This window comes from Pipistrellus kuhlii, unplaced genomic scaffold (genome assembly GCF_014108245.1).
Source record: "Pipistrellus kuhlii isolate mPipKuh1 unplaced genomic scaffold, mPipKuh1.p scaffold_m20_p_10, whole genome shotgun sequence".
NCBI lineage: Eukaryota > Metazoa > Chordata > Mammalia > Chiroptera > Vespertilionidae > Pipistrellus > Pipistrellus kuhlii.
The window spans coordinates 54,636,653-54,656,485 of NW_023425405.1; the positions used below are offsets into that span (position 1 = coordinate 54,636,653).

The window sequence follows — 19,833 nt, forward strand, 5'->3', positions numbered from 1 at the left end:
AGGAAAGGGCCCGTTTGGAGTCCATTACAGAAACCTGGGGAATACTGACAGGAAAATAGCAGGCAAATGAGGTGAGCAGTTTAACCTTCACCTGAAGCCAGTTATTAAAAGCCTTATCCCATGTCAAATTTCCTGTTGATCAGTGTCCTACCCTAGACCCTTTGAAATGGGAGGATAATATATAAAAGAGGGACACATTCAGCTGTTGGCCTCTGAATCCCATTTTAGGTCCTTCCGCAGAGAGCTTGGCAAACCATCACATGAAGAAAAACCGATCCTGGTTGCAAGCGGTGTGTCCAGGCGCACACCTCACTCGCACTAGCAGGAATGTCAGCATCTCCTCCGCCTAGAGACGAGGGACCCGGGTCTCTGAGCACCAGGGTGCCTGGCTTGCTGTGTGTGGGGGTCTGGATTTTCCCAAGGAAAGCACTCTTTCCATCCATCTGTGCATTAAATAGGCAATACACTAACATGTTCAGTACAAAGAGTTTTTTTTTTTATTGACATCGTAAGAAACATGGTTCTTTCTCTTTGTTACAAAAGGACTAAGTGGTTCTGAAAGCAAAATTCGAGTCCATCGGCGGCGGCTGCCCTCCGGGCTGGAGGTGGGCGTGGGGGCATCGCTCTGGAGGTGGGCAGATGCCAGGGGGGCCCGGGGCCGACCACGTTCGGACGCTATGCCTACAATACTTAAATGTATTTACACGTCTTTCTTTTAAAAAAGGATTACATGTTTTATTTTTTTTAAAAATCTAAAAAAGGTGAAAAAAATGAACTTGTACTTTATCTTACACGTTTGCGGGATACACAACAGTGACTTGTCCGAAGAGAACACCCTCCTATCGGTTCAGAACAACACGGGGAACCAGGTCACGAGACAGCTCAGACTCCGCTACCATGGCTACAGGCGTGTGCTCTCCGCTGCTGGGGCGCATGCGGCCTTGAATTCTGATTTGGGCAACACCAAATGGTCCCTGGCATCGACACGATGAACACAAAATAAGGCACGTACATCGCAAGAATCAAAACTCTGTGGTTCGGAGGGTGAGCCCTCGTGTGAGGAGCAGGGCACATTGAACGAGTCTCTAATCCCTTCTTTAGAAAACAAAGATAGTTTGACATGTGAGAACACGTTTAACAGAGACATGAGACAGGAACGCCATGCAGGAGCCTTCAGAACAAAGGAGGATGTGACAACAGTGACTCGGCGGAGAGAAGGCTGGAGGTGCCACGCCTACTGAGATCCACATCCTGACAGGACACGTCTCCATGGCCCCAGAAGACGTTCCTGCCACTGACGGTCACAACAGACCCGTCGCTCTGGGATCTCCAGATGGAGAGGAGTCACATGCTGCACCGGAATGGGTCTCCTGCAACATCTCAAGGCAGGAGCAAGGAGAACACGTTTTCAGAAACTGGGCAACCCGGAGAATCACTGGAAGCCGGAAGAAAAAGCAGAGGCACAGATGATAGGAACTGAGAAACTGGGGTCCCATCCAGCAACTCCTGAGGAGAGCACTCAGGCAGAGGAGAACAGAGATTGGACGAAACCACAAGAACAGGGAAGATAAGGCCAGCATCCCTCTGGTGGTCTTGGGGACACCAGGGGAAGGCAAACCCCGCTGCCTTATTTACCTCCGCGCTGAGGTTCTTGGTCCAAACCAGAGAACGTAAACATGAGAAACACGGGCTGGTCCTCACATTCCTTCTGTTAACTAACATATTATTGTGTCCGATGTTGCCTTTCTGAAGCTCATGTAAGGGGCAGGAATAAAGGGGAAAAGCCACACCATGGAACCATGAGTCACTTTGGATAAATCCAACTCCAGGATCAATGTGGGAAGAACACAGCAGATAGTCTCAGGGGTTAACATTTTAATAGTTGATCTACTTTTAAAAGTATAACGCTGGATCATCCATGTACCCCGTGCACACACAGTATGTTCTTTATGTGTCTCCACTGCACATAGGAAGTAGCTACATTCTTCTAATCGTTTAATCCAGTGGTCGGCAAACTCATTAGTCTACAGAGCCAAATATCAACAATATAAGGATTGAAATTTCTTTTGAGAGCCAAATTTTTTAAACTTAACCTTCTTCTAATGCCACTTCTTCAAAATAGACTCGCCCAGGCTGTGGTATTTTGTGGAAGAGCCACACTCAAAGGGCCAAAGAGCCGCATGTGGCTCGCAAGCCGCAGTTTTCCAACCATGGGTTTAACCCAAAACAAAAGGGCAGACTGAGCCCACAGGAAGGCTTCACTGCAGAGAACACTTAATTTTTTAAATGGAGGCAGCATTTGACCGACAGGATATAAAAAGGCATCCACACAGCTGCTAGTCTCTCAAATACCAAAGATGGTCAAAGCAATTTAATCCCATTATCATTGTGCGTGAGCGTTTCCCGTTACAAGTAAATTTTATAAATCCCTGGAAATAGGGCACTTGGAATAGAAGCAGTCCTTCCCTACGTTAGGGACAGCCGGCTGTGGGGTTGTACTTAGCACTACATATAATCCATTCTCAGTTATCTAGGATAACGGTAAAGAGATGGGACTGATCAACAAGTATGGCAAACCTACAAATATTCCCCAAACTAGTTAATGCTATGCAACAGCTCCAACCTACAACCCACCTAGCTTCTCACGGGAACAGAAGAAAGAAGCAGCGTGACTGTTTGCCATCCACCGGCTTTCTGACCCCTCCCGGGAGGCTGCATGGCACTGAGCACTCATAGAGAAACAGGCAAAGAAGATAACCGAGAGCTGACCCTTCCGACCTGCCCCCCACCCTCCCAAGCACCCGATGGACAGGAAGAATTTTAAACCTAAACTGTGAGCAAATGACTGACCAGGAGCCCCAAGTTTCCACTTGTGGCAACTGTCAACAGTATGCCCTGAACTGAATTGGGGTGAAGAGGGGATGTCAAAACATCTGTATTCTATGCGACAATTCATCCACAAAAGATTCTTAAACTCACTATCCATTCTTGTGCCCAACGTGGGAATTTAAAAAAAAACACACACACACAAACAAACCAACAAGAAACGAAACAGACAATGGGCAAGTGGAAAGGACAGTCTAAAAGGTGAAAGCAAGCCTTTGGCCAGAGGCTTACCCACTCCCGCTTCCTGTGAGTCACAGAGGAACATGTCACACCCTTCCGTCTGACCTCTTCGAAACGAAAGAACATGCACATCGCACATTGATACTGGTTTACTGATAAAGGGGGGCAGACTCACAGGATTTGTTTGTGTGTGTGTGCTTGTGTTTTGTTTTGTTTTTTAAAAAAGGGGGGACGTTTCGAGTGTCACAATACTGATTCAAACTGAAATGGAAGACAGTCTCCCTAGAATACTTTAGGGTTTTTCAGAGTCCTTTTCCATAAAAGGAATATACTTGAAACACATCCCAAGATGTGATATGAGATTGCTAAAATACATACAGAACTAAAAACAACAACAAAAAAACAACAGAAAAAAAAATGACTCAATGTAACCACTTAAACTCCTAAAGTTTCACGTCCATTGGCAGTCCTTCTCCCCAGCGCCTACTGCATAACTGCAAGGAACTTGCTTTCCTCCGCGAGGGAGGTCAGCAGAGAGCTCATGTCCCCGATGGCCATGTTGGTGGTGCTCACGGACAGCGCGGGCAGCGGCAGGGCTGTCCGTGGCGTGGTGAGGCGGGAGGAGCTGTGGGAGAGGTTCTGGATGATGCTCGGGCTCAGCGCTCCGGACATCAAGCTGGCGTGGTCCCCATCGTCGATGATGGCGTCGAAGTCGATCTGCACCCCTTCCAGGTCGTGGCTGTCGAGGCTGTCCACGGTGCTCGTCACCTGGTTGGCGCCCGGGGACAGCAACTCCGAGCTCTCGGTGCCGGCCCCCTGCAGCAGGCAGCTGGCTTCGGAGAGGCAGAACGAGCCAGTTTTCAGGTCTTGCGGACTGAAGCCGATGGTGTGGTCATAGAACTGACCGGAGTAACTCTGCACGTTGGAGCAGAGCGGATGGGGCTGCCCTTGTTGTGTCTCCATCTTGATGCCGTTGACCCTGCAGGTCTGACTGGTGTCGCTGTGCTGTCCTGGTGGCGGCAGCGGCTGCAGAGCGAGGCTGCCTCTCGGCACGACCTGGCGCCTGCTGCCTCCGTAGCCTGCGCATGGCTGGTAGTCCCTGACGGCTGCCAGGCCGGACGGCTGGCCCCCGAGGCCGGGAGGCCCTGGCAGGCTGCCTTCTGGCCCTTGATAAACATTGATGTGTGAGGTAGCGCTAACCTGCCCCAGCATGGGCTGCCCGGGGCGGCCTGCCCCCTGGTGGTGCACGCCGTCGCTGAGCATCGGATGGGCCAAGTACCCCTGCCCCACCGGGTAGCGGGTTGGCACGCCATTCACGGAGCTGCCGGCGGACTCCCCGGGCAGCATGGGCAGGCTGAAATCTGGCTGGCTCCCATTCCCCTGCAGGGCGGCGCCTCTCAGCTTGGCCGCGGGAATCCCAGCACCAGTGGCCCCGTCGAGCAGGCCGGGGGCACCGGGCTGCCTGCCGAGGCAGCTCCCGTACTGCGGGACCTTGTAGGGCTGTTCGTGGAAGACAGTTCTGCTGGCGCCAGTCCCGCCGCCACCGTGGACAGCCAGGTGCTCGGGCCCGCCATAGGTGCCGCAGTGCTCCCCGGGGCCCGGGTAGACCCCCGCCGGGCCGGCCCCGCTCCCCAGGGGGTTCTGCGGGTGGACACCCATGTTGGTATACCCCCCGAAGGCCCGCGCCGGTTGCACTGGGGCCCGCTGGCCGCACTTGAGCCTGGAGGAGGAGGAGGAGGAGGAGGAGGAGGACAGGTCGGCGCTGCCCGAGCTGACCTCGTTCCACTGGATGGGCAGGTCGGCTTTGCTGGCTTCGGGGCAGGGCTGCTCCAGCTCTCGGTACTGCTGGCCGGCGGCGTGGCTATCGGGCAGCCCGGGCTGGTCGAAGTCGCCGTGCCTGGCCCCCACGCCGGGCCCCGGGGGCGCTTTGCGGTCGTCGGAGAGGGCGCCCTGGAAGTGCTGCTCGAAGCCAGCCTGGCTCTGGGCGTTCAGGTACTGCACCACGTCGTCAGGCAGGAGGTCCTCATCGCTCAGGCCCACGTCGGCGTCCATGGTCAGGGACTCCAGGGGGACGTGCTCGGCGATGCTCGGGGGGCAGGGGGATGCTCGGAACTGGCGGGCCGGCCCGGCCTCGGGCCGCGTGTAGTTCTGCAGCACCAGGTTACGCTTCTCCAGGGAGGGGGGTGGTGGCGCCGTCGGGGCGCAGCTGCTGAGGCTGCTGAACCGCTGCACCCGGGGCAGGGACAGGCCCTCCGAGACCGTCCTCACCGGGTCGCTGGCCCTCCTCACGCCGTGGCCCAGCGCGTCCTGGGGCAGCAGCGGCCGCCGGCCGTAGAAGCCGTGGGCTCCCCCGTCGCTGCACCTGCGGGGAGGGTGGACGGGCGGCAGGGTGCCCGCCGGCTCGCGGCCGTCCCCGAGCAGGGCCATCCTGGTCTTCAGGCTCATCCTTTCCATGTTGGGCAGCGGCGTGGGCGGGGGCCCGCCCGTGGCGGCCGCGTACGTGGCCTTCAGGCGGTACTGCTGGGCCGGCGTGAGGCTGAGCAGGCTGGGCAGCCCGTCGCACTGGCTGGCCTCGCTGGACCGGCGGGAGGCGTCGGTGGAGATGGGGTCGTAGGAGTCGGCCACGCTCACGTTCTGGGGCCGGCCCTCGGCCTGGGACGCCTCGCTGGACCTGCGGCTGGAGAAGCAGGGCGAGATGCCCGAGGAGCGGCGGCTGCTCAGGTAGGCCGAGCTGATGGTGCTGGTGCTGCTGTCCCTCCGGTTGAGCATGTTCAGCATGGTGACGTCCGCCCCGGAGGAGAGGTCGCTGCGGTTGGGGAGGAGGGTCATGGGCCCGCCCACACTGCAGCTGTTACCGGGCTGGGTGCCTGCGGAGGAGAGAGTGTGGGAGAGGTGACTTCATTTCGGGGCGGCTTGATCCGGGACTCAGCAGAGGGGGCGAGGGCCAGGGGGGAACTGCTGCCAGGCAGCCTCTGTCACAGGCACCCACCTTTGCCTGGCTGCACCGAGAGCCACAGGCGCCCCGGAGGAGTGAGTTTGGCTGGAGGCCAATAAAACTTTATTTACAAGCTCACGGGCAAGTTCTGGGGCCCTTGGTTAGACCAAACAGTAGGGACTGCCTGGATCAGTTCCATTCCTCACAGGCTGAATGCAAGGACAGAGCTCAAAGCTCAGGCACGTACACAGCACTGAGGTGACAGGCACGTCTGTAAGCCAAAGGCATCATGGGACATCACATCCACACTCAGGGCTCCCTATGGAACCGAAACACATAACCTTCACCCTTGGGGGTGCTCCAGGCATCCAGTGTTACCTCAGATGCAAAAACTGACCTGGGCGGACAGTGCCAATGGTTGCCTGCCTTTCCCTGAACTGGACAAACACCAGGAAGGTGGCTGTTAGCCTCCTACTTTTAGAAGCAAGGGACAGGCACTGACCACAGGTGCCTCTGCTGTTGGCATTTCTTCACCTGGTCTCACCGTTACTATGTCAACATCAGAGCATGAGTCACACGCAGGCTTACTTTTTGTGTCAGCATTATCCTTTTAAAATATGGACTCCCCATAGATTCCTATGTCTGACTGCATAGTCTGCTGGGAAAGTCAGCAAACATAAAGCCCAGGGCCGGTTCCTCTCACAGCGTTGTGGCTGTGTCTAAAAGAATCGAAAACCCTGAGCAGGAACACGGTCTGAGCCGGAACTCACCGTTTCCTATGAGAGGAGAGACCGCAGGGGCTTTGGGGGGGAGGACGGGGTTCAGTCTCGGGAGCATCCCGTTCACTTGTTTGAGCCTTTCTAGCTTGATGTGCTCCATCCATTTGGTCCCTGCCGGGTTTCTCCTGGCTTGCAGAGCGAGGGCTGTGGTTGCAGTGGAGATGGTCGAGTCCATGATCGGGGTTTCGTCGATGGCACCGAGGTCCCCCACGCCACCTCCTTCGCTCAGAGGAAGGTCGAGCCCACTGTTGGGATAGTTGCTGATGGGGGACTGTTGGCTGCTGCATGAAGACTGACCACCAGGGCTTGGCTGAGATGTCTGTCGGGGCCAAGAGAAGAGGGAAGAAACATTACTGGAGAGGAAAAGAGAGAGGGAGCCAAGAGTGAGATGATGCAGATCAAGGCGTGCACTGGCAGACGGGGGTAACCTTCCTCGCCTACAATGACCCACAATGAGTGATGAGCCACCCCATGGAGACGCAGTGGGGAGCAACGGATGGCAGGGAGGGCTAGAAGTGGTGTGACTGACATGGTGACAACCATGCACCCTGTCCAAACGCCAGCTCTGCAAACACACCGCCTGGGCTCCCGTCCCACTTCCATGACTTTATGCTTGGGGCAAATGACTTAGCCACTCTAAACCCCGGATTTCCTTATCTATAATAATAATAAAAGCGCAATGTACTAATTAGACCGGACGTCCATCGGACAACCTTCCGGATAAAGCCGGGGCTGCGAGGGAAGCCCGGGTCCCGGGTGCCAGCAGCCAGGGGAAGGAAGGCCTACTCTTGCACGAATTTCCTGCATTGGGCCTCTAGTCTATAATATAAAGACATGTTATTTACCATAGAGATTGTTGTGAGAATTAAGTGAGAAGCCCTGAGAGCACACTAAAAGAAAAAAGAAAAAAAAGCCTGGGTAATGGGAACTGATAGGCTCAGAGAGCTGCAGCGGTAATTATCCTAGTTTGTATTAGTCCTTGGGTTCCTACATACCTGGGCTAACATATACCTGGAAGACATACTCATAAGCACACACTACCCCCTCCCTGTCTAGAACCCCACCAAGCTATTCAGGGAGGGTTTGCCAAACTATTTGTAATCTCTCCCCTTCCTTCTACACGTTCCCAAACAGCAAGAGATCTCCGGGGAGAGAGAACTACTGTGCACGCACTCAACTACCGACCCCTGCCGTCCCAGGTGGAGTGCACAGCGCTGTAAGGAGAGGGTTTAAGACACAGATTATACTTTTCCCGCAGCCACAGTACACACACCCGAGCAGACGAACACTTATCGAGTGAGTGCCGCATGATCCACTAAGTCTGTGCTGGGCCACCAAGCAGATCCAAGAGTGAAACACAAATCTGGTCACAAGTAAGACTTTCTTACGTTTTTGCTTCCGCAGTCTTGGCATGCTAGACCAACTGCTCTTGCCCCCGAGTTCTCGGAGGGAGCAGCCCGGATTTTGGGTGCCCTTGTCTCTGGATTGGCAGGTCAGAGTGTGTGTGTACGCGAAACTGTGCAAACGCACACAAGCACATGCAGACACAAGGGGCACGGGAGAAGACACAAGCGCACTTATAATTAGAAAACCAATTAAAGAGGCTGAAACAGTTAACTATGGATTAAATTTTTAGCAAGAAAAAAAAAAAAAAAAAAGAATGTATCCAGACCTTCCTCAAAGAAGGTGCTGAATGTCTGGTCTGGAGTCACACTCCTCGATATGGTAATTAAATAGTGTCTTAGAACATCTGCTTGGTCGGCCCCAGGGTGATTTATTATGAAAATCTAGACAAATGAAACAATGAACTTCACCATCTAACGCCACATGTCCACAGGCTAAATGTTCAAAACACAGTGCTTCTAGGTTTGAAACATGTCTGAGTGATGCTGTCTATCAAAGCAGTCACAAAGCACAAACACTAAAGGAAAAGGAAATGAACAAAAAATTAAATGTTAAAGTGAAAATGGGACAAAAAAGAGCAGAGAAGCCGAAATTCCCTCACCTTATTACCCACTGTCCTTAGGAAGTAAGAACAAGACATTGAGGAGCATTACACAGAAGGGGTGTCGGATCGGTAAGAAAAAAGAAGAAAGAATTTAATTTTTAGCATGATGATCAAATCAAAGACAGGCTTTTACAGAAAGACTATTAGAAATGCAAATCTCATGTGCATTAGTAAATGCCTATGAAGATATCTACTGATATCCCTAAGTGTGTGCACAGATACACACGTAACAGTCTTCTATGGGAAATGACTGATTCATTGACAACAAGAAGCCTCAGTTCCCTGACCTGTAAAACATGGGGCCTCATCTCAGCCTCTGCGATCTCTCTTCTGGTTCTAATGTTTCTAAGATTTAGTCACTTTATAAAATATTTTACATCTCATAATACCTCGATGTCACTTGACCGAACTGCTGTAAAAATGTTATTCCTACTTATTTTCTTAATTTTATTCCTACTTATTTATTCCTACTTATTGCAAATAATGGGTGTGTGGAGAGGAGATGATGAGTTTTATTGAGCCAGGAATACACATTAAAGGTACAAGAGACTCTGGGTTCTTAGGATTCCTAACAATGCAAGTTGTGTCTTTCGATGACATGATCTAAGAGACCACAAGTTCGCATTCCTTGTTTCCTGGAGCACTTGAGGATACACTGTGGAGTGTTCTGCACAATTGGTACACAGGCAGACTTTATTTCAGGAAGTTGATATGTGCTCCCAAGAAAAAGTATATAAAACACCGTTTATGACCTGGTTAAAGTACAGTGATCAGTCCTAATACAGATGTAAACTTTTTACTAAGGTGCTTTTTAAAAGCAATGTATAGCCACCCACCCAGTGGGAAATGATGATAAACCTGCATTATCTGCAATATGTGTGACCAGAGTTACTGTCATTAAGACTCATAAACCCTCAAAGACAAACTCACTAAGTCATTAAAATTCAGTAAAAGCCATTGACCTCTACTCCATTAATTCTGGAATTGCATGTGCATAATCTCCTGCCCATAAGGACTGCTACACTGTGACATCATTTGGGAATTCATAGGTGTCTATCTAATTGCCCGACTTTTCTAATCTTAAGAAAATGCTTCCTTGAGCCGAGTATAGGGTTGCCTGCTGGGTCATTTCCATGTGTCTGGAAGTCTAAGCATGTGACTTCTATCTGGTACCTTTCCTCTGCCTCCAAAGGGACAGACTACAACCCAACACATTCACAGAGCTGACTCCCTTACACACGTGGCCAAATGCCAGTGCACTGCCACTCCTCTGACAGCTACCTTTTTCAGTTTTCTTGTTGTCTTTTGGGAACTCTTAGCTGTTTTATTAAGGCACAGAACTATATAAAGCGAAATGGAGATAGAAAGAAGCTGTAACAGTAGCATAATCCACATATCCCATTCATCACTAAACCATAGAGGCATTTGCTGGTGGCCTTTCAACCCCACCCTTGCTCCCCACCTCCTTGAAATGGCCTCCAGTCCCCAGCATGGCACTAAAGCTGCAGTTTCTAAAAACTCAGCAGAAAAACATAATCCCTTATGTCCTCGTGCCTACTGTGCACTGCCCTGAGGTCCCACGCTGGGGCTTGCTATGCCAGGATCTGGCTGCTCCTTTTCCTGTCTGAGTGCTGAACTCGGCAGCACCTCTCCTCCTGCCTCCCCATCACATCCTCGAGCTGCACTGGTAGTTAGCTCCCCTCTCACACGTTCTTACACAGATGTGTGCTAAAGCCCCACCACACGGAGTTACATTTGTTTCTCTGGTCTGCCTACTCCACTGGATTATAAGCCCCTGAAGAATAGAGACACTGGCTTATTTAACTTGGAATGGCCAGGGCAAAGAAGACAGAACACGTGTTAACAGAAAGACCCAATGAATGATTTTCTACATTACAGTGAAAATGTAGACAATTGTGTCTTTCTATCCGCCATAAGGTGGTTCGGCTGCAGATCTACTCTCTAAAAACCATTTAGGAAACCCAGAAACTATTTTTTTTTTTTTAACTGAGTTCTCCGTAGAGCGACTCTGAGTAAGCAATCCAGATCACGGAGGTCACTGAGCTTTGACCTCCTTCAACCAGAGAGCTCGATGCAGAGAGGATGGGGGCAGTCTGTTCTCCCTCAGAGCTCTCTCCAGCTCCTGTGAAAGACCTAAGATCAGAAGGAAAGTGAATGACGTACCATGGGCTTCTCCGCCTTGACCGTTTTCACTTGGAGGCATTCCTCCCGCTTTGAGGTAGTGTTGCTGAGGTCCTTCTGCTCACCAAGGGCTCCCTGAGTCTGCCGCCCAGGTGACCTGGACTGGGAATGGCTGCCAGAATCCCGTGGTGGGGGGGGCCGAGGATGGATGTCCCCACGCTGCTTCTTGGTGACATGAGCCTCTGGGCCGTGCACTGTCTTCACGTGTTTCCGGAGAGAGCTGGGGTCTGTGTAGCGCTTAGTGCAGCCTGGGATTTTACACACATATGGTTTCTGCCAAATGCCACGAGAAGGAGATAACAGATTGTTAGGAACGTGATTATGCCCAAACCCAACAGTCTTTTGTGGTTGCTCATTATATTTTTAATTCTTTAAAAGCACTTCCATAAAGCTTTGAGGTATCCAAATACCTCTAAATGGTACAGAGGTTTAATCAAAGCCACTTGAACATTGTCCAGAGTCTAAAGGATCCAGCTTTAAGACATTAACGCTTTAGAGAGTGGTCAGGGAGAGCGAAGAACACACAAACTGCATTTATAATCTTGGAAACATTTATCCTTTGAGCAGGAAGAAGTATTGTAGTGTCCCAGTAGGTTCTGATGATGATGATGATGACAGAGGAAGGCATAAAAGAGACCCATCATTTAATCAGAAGAATGCTATATGCCTTTTGGGAGAGCTTGTGTGAAAAAACACATCTTATGGATGTCCTAGTTCTCAGCTCTGATATCACTCTAACCCCTTGAAAATGTGCTTTTTACACTTAGGCAGGAAAAAAAAATTGCCTACAGATTCGTCCGTGTTAGGTGTCATTAAAATCCTGTCCGTTGGGTAGCATTACAATTCTGTGGGGATGGTCAGGGTTCAGAATATCCAGAACCTTCCTGATCCTCAGAGCCGTAAAGCCCTATTAGACTTTCCATGAAAGCTCACTCCTACACTGAAAAGGGCTAAGAGATGGGGTCCTGGAGATGAAGATTCCTGGCCTGGCCTCTGCTCCTGCATACTAAGGTCTATAAGTTATTTCATTTTCTATGGGGGCCAGTGATCAAGTCTACAGCTACAGTCACAGAAATTACACGGGCGCATATTGCTGAATATTACTCAAATTACAGAATTGCTGGCATTGTATTCATGACCAATATTGGAATTATGAATTTGTTTACTTGACTTGAAATATATTCATGCATGCTTATATGAATATATACTTATATCTATATCTACATACCAGAAGATGAGCTTGAGGTAAGCAATAATCATAAAAACCATGATCAATATAATGCATCCATTATATCTAAAGAGATACCTTATCTTAGAGTGTATACATCTAAAAGATGCTTTTCCATTAAAAGCCCAAGAACAGATGGAGTGCTGCCTAAGATAATGATGAAAGGTCCTAATGTACTGAAGCAAGAATTATGAAAATCATCCTGAGAGACTTCACCTCCAAATTTGAGATTCTTCTGGGTGGAACTGATCCCATTAACTACGAATGACTTCTATTCAGGAGCTCCTGTGATTTGCAGCATATATAGGGAATATATATATATATATATATATATATATATATATATATATATATAAACACATTACACTCTTTGCATTAGGGACAGAAGAATGGCTCCGATGATTAGGGCTATTACCTTATAGTCCTCTGACATGGGCCCTATGCATGCTCCTGCCCGGCTATGACATGCGGCTCCATCAGCAGACAGCCTGGGCTGCTTGGGGCAGGAGTGTGGGGGATTGAGGAAGGTGGGGGACAAAGCCAGGTCAGGGTGATATGTTTGAAGAGCTATTCTTCCTATAAATATATGCATGTGGACACTATGGGTTCGCCTAATATAACATTGTATGTCCACTGTAATGGACAATTTTTCAAATTATTAAAAAAACTGTTCAACCTTGGTAAAAAGTATTATTAACCAAGATATCTTTTAATCTTATTATGCATATTAAACTCTTATTGGGCATGGCTCTTTCTACCTAACAAAAGAATAGAAGCTCAACTATAATATTCTTAATTACAGCAAACTTACATGTGTACATGTTTTAAAGTCCATAAAAAGATAAAAAGCTGGGTAGTAGGTTTATGTGTATGCACTGCTAATCCTAACGTACCCACTACTTAAATTTCTCCACAATAACAGGAGAGAACCTTGGCCTAAAATCCATAGGAATAAATACCCTCTAAGTTCCTAGTCAAAATGATACTTAAATATATTAAATGTAGTTAAATACATTAATTAAATTCTAAGCTCAGTTAATCAAATCCCCTAAAACATTTTAAGTAGAGACATAGTTCACATACTATAAAAAAATACCTTTTAAAAGATGCATAATTCGGTGTCATTTAGTGCATTCACAATGTTGTGTAAACATCGCTACTATCAAATTATGGAATATTTTCACCATCCTATAAAGAAACCCTCTACCTGCTGGCGCCTGGCAACCACTAACCTAGTACAGCAGATTACACTCACTACTGCACATGGTAAAAGCATTTTGACATAAAAAGGAGATGAAGCATCTTTCCTAAAACATCCTCAAACAGTTGGTCAATAATAAGATATTCCAAGTAGCGTTTCCTTATTCCACCTCGACCTTTCAAAGAGTAAGTATGTGAACCTGCATGTGTGAGTTTATGTGAGTGCTTTTTAGGGAGTGTGGTTGATCTCATTAAAGATGGGTTGTTGTTTTTTCTGCTGTTTTTGTTGATCCTCACCGGAGGATATTTTTCCATGGATTTTTTTAGACAGAGAGGAAGGGAAGAGGAGAGATAAAGAGAGAGAAATATTGATGTGAGAGAGACACATCGATTGATTGCCTCCCACATGGGCCCTGACCAGGGCTGGGGATGCAGCCTGCAACGGAGGCATGTGCCCTTGACTGAAATCCAATCCAAGATGCTTCAGTCCCCAGGCTGATGCTCTATCCATTGAGCCCAACTGACTAGGGCAGAGATAGTGTTTTGCTTGTTCAGTTCAGCTGAAAGGAAACTCAGGGAGGACCATCTTTGCCACCAAAGCCCATCACCAGCGAGCTGATGGCACACTCTGTTTTTAACCAGATTCCCTCTCTCAACTCTCCACCCAGAAGATCATGGATGAGCTTCACAGCACCTTAGGAGGGTCAGATGACAGTCATGCCAAGGTCAAATGCTCCTTCTTTCAGGCATTTTAAGCAAACTGCTGGCATACCTATGAGGCAGAGCTATTAACAAATTCTACTGAACTCTCCTATTTCTACCCAAACTATGGAAGCCTTTGTATTCCTCTCTGGATTCATTCAAGAGAAAGTTCACAGTGGAGCCAGAAAGAGCTAGATCTTCAAGAAGCTGGAGTGTGCAAGCAGTCATGCACGTACACAAAATGAACCTGAAATCATTTCCTTCCTATGCTTCCCTGAAATTTTGAGGGGTTAACTACCTAAAATAACAGCAACAGGACACACCCACTCACCAACCATGAAGCTAGACTCAGTATGTTACCTTACATAACTAACTAGAAACCATTTTGAGTTTCTGAGGATAACTTCCAAGACCTGTTGGAATACAGGATGTCTGGAAATCACATTTAGCCAAGGCTGGTTGCTTTGTAAAAGTCTTTTTTTTTTTTTTTTTTTTTTAATGTAATGCAGTGGAAGATACTACACCTGGAGAAAGCAAATAAAAATGGCTGTGTTAGTGGAAAGCTGCCACCAGCTATCCACATGTGGCTTTGGACTCTATGCCTGGTGCTCACAGGGTCATCCTTTTCATGGATTCATGCTATTCCGGGCCTAACAAGTGGATGGAACTCCAAGCTAAATGCTCCTACTGTTTGACCAGTAGGTAGCAGTTATGAAAAAAAAGTAGAACCTGTTTGCCAGTGGTTTTAAGAAGTTCCCTCTTCATCGGCATTCCTCTCCAAACCAGGCCCAGCTTTCAGCCCCAGCTCAAGGCCCCAGGCCTTCATCGGCATCATTGGTGCTCACGTGCTGGGAATGGTCACAGAGTGGGACGGGCTCAGCTCTCCCTCCACATATGGTCTCCACGAAGGTTCACTGTCTCTACCCACAACCTCTGGGCCCCAAGTGTGTCTCCTGGGGAAGCCTTACCTCATTGGAATGTGTTCTGTTTTGGTGCTTGGCACGATCAGAAGCATTCGAGAAGGCCTTGTTGCAACCTTCGTGCTCACAGACATACGGTTTCTCTCCAGTGTGAGATCTCAAGTGTGTTTTCAAGTTTTCGAGTCTCGAGTAGGCTTTTGTGCAACCTTCAAACTGAAGACAACAGGTAAATCTGGATTACTCCACACAATAACAGCTTATGCTTACCCTTCCCTCCAATTGGCGGAAGACTGACGTCTTTGAGGGTCAGCAGCTTTTCAAAACCCAAGCAACAAAAGTCCACTAAACTCTGCATTTATTGGGACTTAGTGCAGCTCGAGAGAAAGCATTGCAGTGCTCGTGAAAGTCATGGAGATCTTTTCTTAAGAGACCACTCAGGGCAGACAATGGGCTTCATTATCTGCTCATTGATCTCCTTGAATTCCCACTGATTTCGGATTCAGCACCAAGTTCATTATGTGGCTTTGTGTGTTTATAAAGGGCCTTTAAGATGTAAAGCATCAGGGCTGAGAGGTGTCCAGTGTGCCTGGCGGGCACCTCAGTGAAAAAAGGCTTGGCCTCCCAGGAGTCCCAGTCTACTACTCGTGGGTAGGTTTATACTGGGCCATGAGAACAGACTAAGAGGGAGAGAAAATACTCTACAACCATACAAGTTATATATATATATTTTTAAATCAACTTAAGTTTTTAAAATCATAGCTGGCACCGGCTTGGGCCCTCCAAGTCCTCTGACACAATGGCGATGGGCACTGGGGCAGGCCCTGTGTCTGTGTGCTCATTTCCAGTGCCCGCCAGTATGTCCCAGTCACCGTCTGCCCACTCGCCACTCTGCAGAGCTGCGCTGTCCATCCTGCTAGCCACAGGGGAATATTTATATTTAAATTTCCCCAAAAACAAATTTTAAAAATTATTTCTCTGGTTCTAGCCAACTCTCAAAAGCACACAAAAGCCCGGCCAGTATTACAATTTGATTCCCAGTCAGGACACAAGCCCACAGGTTATGGACTTGATCCCCAGTAGGGGGAGTGCAGGAGGCAGCTGATCAATGATTCTATCTCATCACCAATGTTTCTTATCTCTCTCTTCCTCTCTGAAATCAGTAATATATATATATATATATATATATATATATATATATATATATATATATATATATATGTGTGTGTGTATATATATATATATATATATATATATATATATATATATATTTAGAAAGTGCACAAGAGGTACATGTGGCTTGTGGCTACTGTGTTGGACAGTATACAACCATCTAGAACTCGTCCACCATCCCCCAAAGCTCAGCTGACAGCATTCTTTCTCCATTTCTTGCTTCTCTTCCATTTCAGAAACCACTTTGACAAACCACTGTATTCATCACAGACAGCACCCATCACCCAGCCATGCCACCCCTGAGCTGGACTCATCATGCACAACCCTGAGAGTATGGCAAAGGATCCATGGTCCGGATCCGGACACCCACAGGTGTGGGGGACCCCAGGCTGACAGCCGCACCGCCTGTGTACTCACAGTGCATTTGTGAGGTTTCTCTCCCGTGTGTCGTCTCATATGCACCACCAGCATGTACTGGGCTTTGAAGGGCTTCTGCTCTCTGGAGCAATCGAGCCACCGGCACACAAATTCCTTCTTCTCTCCATGAATATGGTCGTTATTTATATGCTGGGGGGTCGAAAAAAAGAAAGAAAGCGAGAAATTAAATAAAAATCAATTAATAATTTCTAAAGGCAAAAAAAAAAAAAAGCAATGCAAAAAAATGCTCTAAAGACTATCTGATAATTTTACCCTATTACAGGTTATTTTGCCTTAGTGAGTATACTTCTTACTTAAAGTTGCTTGTATTAACTGTGTGTGCATACTTCCTACCTCACAGAAGGGACACTCTTTGGAGGGCATCTGCAGAGCAGAGCTGTGAAACAGGGTGAGCCACACGTGCTCTTTGGGTTTCTGTTATTGTTCATCTACCAAGTGGGGGTCAAGGTTCACTGCCCTCCGAGGCCCTCTCCAGCGCTCACACACCCAGGTCCTGGGTCAGGGCCACAGCTGGCTGCAGAAGAAGGACACACACACATGCGTGCACACAAACACACACAATCTGTAATGAGAATCCCCCCCAATCATACACACACACACACACACACACACACACACACACACACACACAAAACCGCTTCTCCAAGCTACACTTTATTCACAACGAGTGGGATTTCTTTCAGAATTAGAATCACAGAGAAGGAAACTGAGATACTGGAAAACCAGGCGATCGTCCACAAAATGCTACAGGCTCTCAGGATCTCGGTGGTCGCCGTATAAAAAAAAAAGACCTAGTTCTCAAACATCCTTTCCAGTTCCACAGTCCTGTTAACCTGGTTTTCTAAAATGAAGATGCATTTCCCCGAATTCCCCAACAATTCAAAGTTTGCCATCATGTGCCCTACAGCTGGGAGACACAAGAAACTTCTGGCAGTGCCAGAGGAAGAAAAGGTTCTTAATTTGGATCAAAGTTAAGTTAATTATGATATAATGAACGTGTCAATTATGGATTCCTGGGGAAATGTGTGTGCTAATTTGATCTGTGGATTTTATTCTCCGGTCACCCCACAAGTTCTGTGGGGCTTAACGTAGGGTTTTTGCAAACACCTTCTCACACAGATATGGAACTATCATCACTGAAAACATGGTGTCATGAAAGAAAGCTCCCCTCGGGTCCCACGAGCTGCAGAGTAGTGACAGAACGTTTAATTACTTTGCTGCCTAGGCTCCTCAGTGAGCGTGTCTCTGGGGGCTGGAGCCTCAGACTCCACCATCACAGCCTGCCTTTCCCAGTTACTCCACTAGGCGGCCGGCTGCTGCAAGGAAACAAGGAAGTGAGCCGGGCTGTCTCTTGAGCTGAAAACTGAATGAAGGGAGAGAAAAGCAATTAACCATTCATCCTCCTCTCCTGGAGCAGCCCCCAGAAATCCTGAGGAACAAAGGGCGTGGTAATACAGCACAGCGCACAGAGAGGCAGCCAGCCTCCTTTCAAAGGCCCAGAAGACAACAAGGAGGCTCACAGAATCACACAGGTTCAAGCAGTATAGCAACCCCCAGGGCAAACAGGTGTGAATTTCCTATAAAGAGCCAACTGCCCTAGGTATTGGTGTTTGTTAAAAGTCACGCTGGTCTCCCTAAGTATGTGAAGAGATCAGACGTGCGAGGCAATCTTTAAACGTGTGCCTCGAGTACACTTCTGCAGACCATTCATGTCACCCAGGATCGCCCCAAACGTGTGCTGACATCCAGCCCTGAAGCCCACATAACACAGAGGGGTTCTATGAATTCTCCTTTCCAGGGAGAAAAAAAAAATTAATGATCACACAAAACCATTCCATAAAAATTATCCTCTGTTCAGTTTTTTCCTCCCAAGTTACTAGAAATAAAGCTCCTTAGGTTGATATATATGAAAAGGAAAGAAGGAAGGAGGAGGGGAGGCAGGTAAAGTTAAAAGTGGAAACTGAATTAGAATTTGAGCTGAGTGACTCTTTGAGGTTGGAACCCATGTCTTTTAGTTCCAAATTCTCAGTGATGAATAAGTGTTCCTGGTACCTGATAGAGCCTCAATAAACGAAAACTTTCGCTGGACAAAACAAATTGTACTGCTGATGCTTTTGCTTATCTTTTCAACCTCATTTTATCTAGTACCCACACAAGATTTTAATATCAGGTATTATATTACTTTAAAATAATATACTCTCAAGAATTCAAAAGAAGTAGAAAGATATCCAAATGTGAGCCTTATTTTGTTGAATAGAATACAATAAGACAGATTGCAGATACCTACAAGGACACTGGTACCAAGCTGAGACAATATCTGAAAATCCCAGTGATGGGACTCCCATGCCAATCAGCAAGCACACGCTGTGTTATCCCCACATGCCCAGGACAGGGCAGGCCCTGCACTGGACAGCGGGGCTGTCCATTCTGCTAGCTGTCCATCCGAACCATTATTAGCATCTTGGAAATGTTGCTTTCTGCCTCCGTAAGGGAGCCTGAAATCCACCTAACATGCTTTTTGTAATTTTTGAAACGGTTCAAGTGCCAGTTTGGATGGAGACCACACGTTCTTGTTCTTGAAATGAGTTCTCTGATCTCAGCCAGCAGGAGGGACCAGGTCCATCTTGCTTGTGTTTACGGTCCAAACGCTGAGTCTAGGATGTCATCAGTTACTACAAAGAAATACAGAGGCATCTTTCTGTCTCTCCAGGTTGTTCAAATGTACTAGTATTTTAAGCTTCAAACATCTCCTGGAGCTGGATTCCCAGTGAAAATTAAAATTCTAAGAAACCACAGACTGTACACAGCCATAGTCCCTAGTATTTACTTTTCTTTGGCCTCTGCAAGGAGCACACATGCGGGCTCCTCTCAGGGCAGACCTCCCGTTGCAGTGGGAAGAGCAGGGTGGGCAACCAAAGATGCATCCACACCGATTCCTGAGGAGCTGTGTGCATTTGGACAGTTCAGTCCACCTATTTGAGACTTTATTTTCTCATCTGTAAAACTAGGACAGAAATTTTCACCTGATGTGATACAAGAATTTTAAAAAAATGTATTTTTATTGATTTCAGAGAGGAAGGGAGAGGAAGAGAGAGATAGAAACATCAATGATGAGAGAGAATCATTTATTGGCTGCCTCCTGCACTCCCCACCCTGGGAATTGAGCTTGCAGCCCAGGCATGTGC

The 19,833-nt window shown here is 48.0% G+C and overlaps 1 protein-coding gene across 4 annotated transcripts in view; it reads right to left on the reverse strand.

Annotated features, from left to right (window-relative positions):
* Positions 1 to 474: 474 nt before the first annotated feature.
* Positions 475 to 19,833, reverse strand: part of GLI3 (GLI family zinc finger 3) — a 254,815-nt gene continuing 235,456 nt past the window's right edge. For 3 of the 4 annotated variants that reach the window (XM_036429808.2, XM_045578609.1, XM_036429807.2), the window contains 5 exons: positions 16,628 to 16,777; positions 15,089 to 15,253; positions 10,973 to 11,263; positions 6,772 to 7,099; positions 475 to 5,933 (listed from right to left, as the gene is read on the reverse strand). In XM_036429808.2, coding sequence (XP_036285701.1) covers positions 3,550 to 5,933; positions 6,772 to 7,099; positions 10,973 to 11,263; positions 15,089 to 15,253; positions 16,628 to 16,777 — 3,318 coding nt within the window. In that variant the 3' untranslated portion in view covers positions 475 to 3,549. The remainder of the gene's footprint in view (positions 5,934 to 6,771; positions 7,100 to 10,972; positions 11,264 to 15,088; positions 15,254 to 16,627; positions 16,778 to 19,833) is intronic. The other variant, XM_045578610.1, reaches the window with a different exon arrangement.